The following is an 8383-nucleotide window of genomic DNA, read 5'->3' as shown; positions in this document are numbered from 1 at the left end:
CCCGCTGCTGGCGGCCCTGGGCGCCGCCGCGCCACCCCCTCACCCCACCCCCCTTCCCAGGCTCCTGCCCCCTTCTCAGCTTGTTCTTAAATTTTCCCCCCGTCCCCAGAATTTCCCCTTCCCAAACCCCGTTCCTCCCCTTCCCTGCCAGGCCCAGTACCGACCACCTCTTTCTCCTGTTCGGCTGCTGCTTTCTCTCGGTGCCCATCACACTTTAATATGACTGGCTTATGCTGGTCTCTTTCCCAACTTGCCCCCCACCCCCTTTAAATTTGCCGTTGTTCAGGAGCCCGAACCTAGAACTCCCCAGGACCCTAAACAAAACCGAACAATTGGAGACCAATTTTAACAGGAAGACACCCCCTTTTTTCCCCTCTTCTTAACTTGCTCACCTTTATAACTAAAAGGGAGCACCCTGAAACATTGCAGGAATGCCATTTCATAGTTTTTTCAATTATTACTTTGAAAACAAAGTTTTTTCACTTATATTTTTGACAATTTTCTAATCATCTTGTTCTCATTGGAACATTGTGTTGTGTGAGTAGAGGGCACTAGTGGAGGAGGTGCTGTCGTGTTGCTTTTGAATGTTTCTATATTTGTGTATATTTTGGTATGCATTTTAAAATATTTTAAGCAGACTGCTCCTTGTTTTAACTGGAGTGAGATGCTTGAGAAAGCTAGGCAGCTAAGAGGAATTCATTGTACGGATTGACCAGGCCTGAAAACATCTCAACTGTTGCAAACTTTCTAGTTTTAACTCTGAAACCCTCAGCTCTTGTTTTTAAGTGACTAGTTTGACCTTTTTTGTTTGCTGGGTGTTAGGGAATCATTAAAGGGTATATCATGGTCAGGAAAACGAATTCAGGGGATGAGAGCACAACTAGTTGGCAAGTATAAGCTGCCGGTCATGTATCAGCAGTTTCATTTTTGGCACCTCCAGTTTGCACCTTGAAGTCAAACTGAAGACATGTTGCAATACCAGCTGTTTCTTTTCCACAATCCTAAATTTTGAAAAATGGAGAAATACTTTTCTTAAAATTGGACTATCCTTCCTCCATGCTAAAGTTACCTTTACACAATTTTGTCTTGAAACTAGATTTTATTCTAGTTCATTTAGCTTCAGTTTTTCATGTATTTTAAGTTTTGTTTTGGGGTTGAGAGGCTAGTACAGATTTGACAGTTCATTATAAACAATAATGGAGATTGCCTAAAACTCTTTTTGAAGACTGGAAAATTTTTCTTCAAATGCTCATTTTCACAAAATGTTACTCATTTGCAAATATGTAATTACATGATGCTTTTGAAAAAAAAAAACAACAACCACCCTCAAGGTCTGGAAGAAGACAATGCTGGTTTGACTCTGGAATGGTTGACGGAGGAGTTGGTTCAAATCCAGGATGATATGATATATATATATATATATCCACTGTAACCTTTGGCAAATCACTAACTCTCCTTGGACCTCAGTTTCTTTATCTGTAAAATGAGGAGATTGGATTTAGATAGCCTTTGAAGTCCCTTCAAGTTCTAGACCTTGTATCTTATGATATTTCTCACCCTTGAGGTTTTTTTTTTAACTAACATCTTTTACTTTATAGGCAGACAGTTATAAACTAGAGTGAATAAACAAACATTTGAGTGACTTCTGTTTGCAAGGCATCCTGAGGTTACAAATATTAATAAGACATGGCCCTTGTCATTGAGGAGTTGACAGTCAAATACAGAATGAATTGTTATTAAATATATTAAATATTATGATGACAAAGTAGTACTTGCATAACTCTTTTTCTCATACCTCAAAACTTTCTTTGGCTTTAAATAGCTTTAAATGCCCTTACCATATATTACAAAATTGGAAAAGCCGTGACAATCTCTTTCAGAAATTTTAAAGGAGACTTTTTTGGCTCTATATGAGTGAAAGATAACATAATCACACTTTCTTTTCTTTAGGCTGACTTGACAGGAATTAAATGGAAACGATATGTATGGCAAGGCCCAACTTCTGCCCCAATTCTGTTTCCTGTGACTGAAGAAGACCCTATTTTGAGCAGTTTTAGTCGCTGCCTTAAGGCAGATGTACTTGGTGTTTGGCGGCGAGATCAGAGACCTGGAAGAAGAGAATTGTGGATATTTTGGTGGGGTGAGGACCCCAACTTTGCTGACCTAATTCACCATGACTTAGCAGGTGAGAATATTTTTATATATTAGTAACATAATAAAGCTTTATCAACCTCACTAAAAGATTTTCTTATACTAAAAAGATAACTTAAATCAGAAAAAAAAAGAAGTGATCATGGATGAAGCCATACCAATGTAAACTTTGAAATGATTCCAGTTCTCTATGAATATTGATCCTGCTGTGCTTGATTAGCCCCATTCATTTTCCATATTGTAGGTTTTCTGTGGCAAATTGTAGACTCTTAAATGTCTTTCTTCCTGTCACTAATCCCTATAGGCTTCTGCATCCCTACCATTGGTTTATTTCCTACCCAGGGACTAATACTAACATTACCTAAACAAAGCAATTCAGAATGTAAATCTTGTATAGGACAAAATAGTTCCCATTCTGAAGACCAATATAAATGATTGGGATTTTATCTTCCACTACCGTCTTCTATTAGTGAAACAGTGATTAATTTGGAACTGGTGTATCTGACTTCTAACTTTATAATACTTTTGCTTAGATTTAAAATAATTGACAGGCAACATGGTAGAGATGTCAAAAATGAATATGGAAAGGCAATATGGATAGAAAGCCTTTAACACATACTATTGATAAGATCCTGAACTAGTCACTTAACTTCTCAGTGTCTCCAAGTGATTCTTAATAGCAGAAAATTGCTAATATGCTTTGGTAGAAGGAGTTTCCTTTCTGGGAGCCTTCAGTATGGTTGAAACCATAGGTCTGGTCCCCACAAAAGAAATGTGATAAATGGTTTCTTCAGTAAAAAAGCCCATTATTGCTTGGATATTGTTTAATACTTGCTAAGTCCTGTGTGACTCCATGGATCGATCTACACTGTATCCATAGGCAGTGACTTAAGTGTTAAAAAGTAATTGATTACTTGCAAGAGGGCAACTGTTTAAATGGGATGTTTTAATAATCATATTTTGGGATTGAGGGGCAGTTCTAAGATAGTTAAATAATTGAAATGCAGACAGTTTCATTTTAAATTTAGATATACAAAGTTTAACTGTACAGTTGACTGTCATTTTGTTTTATAAGGATGAGCTTATCTATATATGAAATGTTATTTAGGTATGTTTATTTTTTACTTGAGATTATTGTTTAATAAAGATCATTATTTATAGGTTATAGTTATCTAAACCAAACAAGTTACTTTATTTTAGGAATTGAGCTTGTTAATTATATTGTATTGGAGAATGAGATATGTCTATACAGTAGTGAAACTGATTTTCCTAGGTGGCTTGTGGAATCTCTTTAATTCATAATTCTATCTTATTTCTAAGTTATGTAGGTATCGATTTTGAATAATTGGACCTTTGATCAAAACAATTCACTGTTCATTTGGATTAGAAGATTTGGTAATAACCTAGTGTAAATTATAATGAAAGTAGTTCATGCCTTTATTTCTATGGGCCACTTCTGAGTCCCCATAAAATGGGGCTGTTTGCCCTAATTGCCTCTTGATGTTAAGCACTCTACAAATAAAGTAACCTTATTACTTTACTTAAAAACTTAAGGAGTAGTTCTAATTATGTGAAATGTACAAATTTAGAATAGTGGAATTTAGGTAGATTAGGTAGAGTCTTCATTCAAAAGACCTCATAGGCCTTTATCAGTAAAATAAGTTTGAGATGGAATCTTTTGATAAATCATCTATTAGATACTAGAACTTGCAGTATTCTTTAGAAAACAAGCATTATAATAACAGGCTATTTTCTAGATTTTGAACCATTGTTTGTCAGCCAGACAAGCATTTCTTTATACCCTTACTACTATGGGTGAGGAGGCACTTAGTAGTCCCTTGGAATACAAAGAAAGGCAAAAACCATTTCCCAAATTTAGTGTCAGGGATTATCAGAACAGGTGAGTAGAATCTAGTTTTACTCTGCACTGTCTGGTAAAGTGCTTTATATGAAATACATGTCCAGTAAATTAATTTAGTGTGAAATGGAATTATTAGTTTGGAAGTTATATGTCTTTAAGTTAAGCATGCTGCTCTTGGAGTTCCTCTGTGGGTATTTTTCCTTGGGTGTCAAATTACTTGTTTTTCCCTTGAAGTTGTTAAGGATTGTTGTGTTTATTTCACTTCTAATGTAGCAACTATTTACCTATACTGATGGCATTTTGGGGAAAAGGTCAGTTTTTTAATGAAGTGAGCTTTTAGTGTAAATTAAATGAAGATTGAAGGTTTTTTAAAACTAGTTTTTCTGAGCTCCATTGTTTTCTACTTGATTTTTTTTTTTCAACAGGTAAGATGCTCTTTTGTATTAACATTGAGCCTTGGCTTTCACATTTAAAATTAAAGCTAGAGTTTTTTTAGTCCTAAATTTTTAGGATGATTCTTAGGTCAATGTATCTCAACAGGTATAGCCAGTAGGTGTCAGAGGCAGGATTTCTTCTAACTCCTAGATCTGGCTATTCATGACATTTTACTGCTTCAGTAAAGTGAAGCTATGCTTTAAAAAATACTTACAATACACTACTTTTAAAATTAAGACCATGAATTTTCCAAGTGTACTTTCACAAATAATTTTTGATTTATCAAAGTGGAAATGTTTCTTGTGAAATAGTCTGAAGTATAAATGGTATTAATGTATGTATGTATGTACTCATTTACTCTTGCAGAGCTCAGTTTCAGTTATGTGGTCTATGTATTCTGTCGAGTGTTTCAGTTTATATAGTACCTGTTTACCTATAACAAGTTTAAAATGTTTCTTAAATCAGACCCAAATAGAAGGGTAATTAGTTCTTTTTAGGTAGAGTCAGTCTCTCCTCTCCCTCCACTTGCCCCTCCTCCTCCCCTCCCCCAGGCAATCTGTCTCCCTTTTGGAGTAATTAGTCCCTCCTGTCTCTAGCTCAGCTCTCCCTCTCTCTCTCATCTCTTCCCATCTGTGTCACTCCATTGCTTTCTTTTAAGCTCCCCTGAGAAGAGAGCAGCTGGACAGTGGGGGTGGCATCAGCTGCAGGAGGCAATCCTGAGCTCAAGTGGAGGTGTAGTACTGAGGAAAAAGGAACCGGAAGGATCCAGATGGTAGCTGCAAAGCTTCATTAATTTAACCTGAGCCTATTCAGTATGGACGAAATAAGGTGTTTTGGTTTGTTTGCTTGGTTTTGGTAGAGCTTCTAACAATCCTGTCATTCAAATATTACTATGCTTATACTTTCCTCATTGATTTGGAAGGAGCCTTGCAATTCTCTTTGGCAAAAAAGGGTAGTAATTCTCCACTTTTTAAACTTATGTCAGCATAGTAATTATGTTGTCAACTTTTTTTTTTCTTTAAATTTCAGCCTGACCTTGACTGTTTTAAGATAAGTGATACATATAATATGACACATTTCACTTCCAGCTGGATAGAGTCCTTAATTTTGTAACAGTTCTCATTTAATTATTCTGACACTATTAATAGATTACTTTTATATGGCACTTTTAACAGTTTGTAAAAGTGCTTCATTTATAACAAAGTTTAGAGAAAGGTGGCCCAAGTATTTTATTCCCATTTTACAGATGATCCTTAGATTGACTTGATCAAAATCACTGAGCAGAAATTGACTCTAACCTTTGAATGCCTAGTCACATGATTCTACCTTCACTTACATATTGAAAGAAGTATTAAGTCGGTGGGAAGAAGCTGCTCTTATCCCTTGTCAAAACTATTTAGTTCTAGTTTTAGTTTTAAGTAGTGCAACCAACTTGACATAGCCATTTGTGTTGTTTTTATGAGAATAGGTAATTGTGTACTTTATTATAAGGGAGAGGCATTTCCTAATGCTTTTAAAATTTGATACCCTGCCATTGTTTAATGATATTCCTTAAGCAAAATTTAAAAAAAAAAAAAAAAGACTTTCTCTTAGCTTCTGTGTCTATGTATTGGTATTCTTTCCACCAATGTAGATTGCAGCCCTTCTAAAACTTAGTAAATTGGGCAGTAGAGGAAAAAAAAGGGTCATCCTATGTTCGACCAGGTGATGAACATGGATGGATTTTTTAAATTAAAATTTTGCTTTGAAAATGTTAATATATACTTTGAAATAAATAACTCCCTAAGACTTTAAATAGAAGCAACCAGTGTCAGTAATTACTCAATTTTAGTTTCCGATTTCTGCCTTTTGTAAAGATATCCAAGACTCTGAAATTCAAATTTTGTCATTGTACTAGAATTTCATCCTTTTGAAGCACTGAAGTTTCTTAACCTGCAAAAGAAAGATTTGGAGGGAAAGTTGCTGACTTTCAGATTTGAAAGGATACTATATTCTAGATAACCTTTGATTTTTAGTCTATTTGAAAGAATGACTGCGGGATGAACTTTACAGAAATGTATAATAAGAGAATCTGTCATTAAATGGGAGATAGATTCTAGCCTTGGATGGTCTGGATGACTATGATGGTTCCTTATGATTTTTTCCTTTTATGAATATTATTCTAAATGAATGGGTCATGACTAAGGTTTGAGAATCTTTTTATGAAATATTTTTTGAATGGTATAATGTAATAGGGTTTGACCTCAAAATGCAGATTTCTTTTTGATCACAAGTAGGTAGATAGTAGCCAAGAATAAGAAATAAGTACTGTTAATACTAAAATAAACCTGAAAGTAATTCATTTATGCCTGTCTTCCAATTTACCATTTCCTTAATGTCTTTTTTCCCTCAAATATTAACTGGCCTCATAGAATTAGTTTTATGCTTTTTCTTCACTGTATGCTTTTCATTTTAAGTAGGAGTGGGCTATGTTTTTATTGTTAAAGCAAAGACAAAGCTCAACATGCTGAGTGTTGAATCAGATTTTTCTATATTTTGTTATATATTGCCAAATAAGACTTAAACACTTAATAAATATTTATTGAGTGAATGGATTACAGTTAGGGAAATTTGTTTTCTAAGACAAGCACAGAGGTGGACAATTTAAACATTTCTCTTCTTAGAAAATGCATGATATTTTCTAGAGTTGAAATTCTGATTTATTAATTTTTATTTCCATTTGCATATTGAATATTTTGACAGAATTGGATAAAAAAATGATTTTCATTTGTGGCTAGCTGATACTCTAGAAACAAAAGGAAGAGAATCCAAATTAGTTAAATTTAGAGTTTTTGAGTATATTAACTTTTTAATTGGTAAAGTGTTATTATGAAGACTCCATTACAATGTCAGCTTGTATATCCATTATTGCTGTAGACAAAACCTTTTTATGATTGGTAGATGTGACCTAGCTAATAAGGAGCTTCTGAGATGCTACACTGGTCTTGAAATGGTAGACGAGTCTGTTAGTTGAACTTCTGTTAGTTCCACTTGGGGCTTTTCCAAACCCAAATTGTCAAATTTTAGGTTCTTAAAGTAATAAATTATTTTCTTTACCACAGCTTTGTAAAGTAGATAATAGTACCTACACTTTTTTTTAAAACCCTTACCTTCTGTCTTAGAATCAATAGTATGTATTGATTCTAAGGCAGAAGAGTGGTAAGGGCTAGGCAATGGGGGTTAAGTGACTTGCCCAGGCTCACACAGCTAGGAAGTGTCTAATACCAGATTTGAACCCAGGACTTCCCATCTCTGAGCCTGGCTCCCAATCCACTGAGCCACCTAGCTGCCCTCCAACTCTTTTATAGATAAGAAACTGAGGGAAAGTTGTTAGTGACAGAGATCCAAGTTTGTATTCTTTCCACAAAATTATGTTGCTGCTTAGAATTCTAGCTCTATCTGGTATTGTAAGTATTTGAAAATAAACTTGCCTTTTCTCCTGGAGATCAGATAAATAGAATTTAAATAGGTTTTAAAGAGACATGAAGCTGTAAAATGAGCTGTCTTTTTTTACAAGAAAGTCTTTAAAAGAAAGTTATTATGAGCAGTACAAATCAAACAAAATCTAAAACCATAAATTCTAAGTTTATTAGAAGTTTGCTAAAAGGAAACTTTGGCTGTAAGAAGCTTGGATAAGCAATAGTATCTTATTTGCTGTCCCATACCTCCCCACATACCCCCTCAATTTGTATACTTAGTAGATTTTGTTGTAAAGCAAATTGCTTTCTATGGTTTTTACTGTTAAAGTAGAGAAGGAGCTGTTTGTAGTTTTGTAATGTGAAATTTTCAGATTTGAGTAAGATACAACTTTAAAGCCAGAAAGGCAGGTGGTATGAGGAACTGCTTTTTATAGATAGGAATATGGTGTATTTACATATTGATCCTGGGGTACAACTG

General features: G+C 34.7%; 1 protein-coding gene across 1 annotated transcript in view; it reads left to right on the top strand.

Annotated features, from left to right (window-relative positions):
* MED13 (mediator complex subunit 13) overlaps positions 1 to 8383 on the top strand; it is a 91123-nt gene that overhangs the window by 10115 nt on the left and 72625 nt on the right. Inside the window, exon 2 of the mRNA XM_044675060.1 lies at positions 1951 to 2185. Within this exon, the coding sequence (XP_044530995.1) occupies positions 1951 to 2185 (235 nt within the window). The remainder of the gene's footprint in view (positions 1 to 1950; positions 2186 to 8383) is intronic.

Source organism: Gracilinanus agilis, chromosome 4 (assembly GCF_016433145.1).
Source record: "Gracilinanus agilis isolate LMUSP501 chromosome 4, AgileGrace, whole genome shotgun sequence".
NCBI lineage: Eukaryota > Metazoa > Chordata > Mammalia > Didelphimorphia > Didelphidae > Gracilinanus > Gracilinanus agilis.
This window is presented reverse-complemented; position numbering and strand designations above follow the sequence as displayed.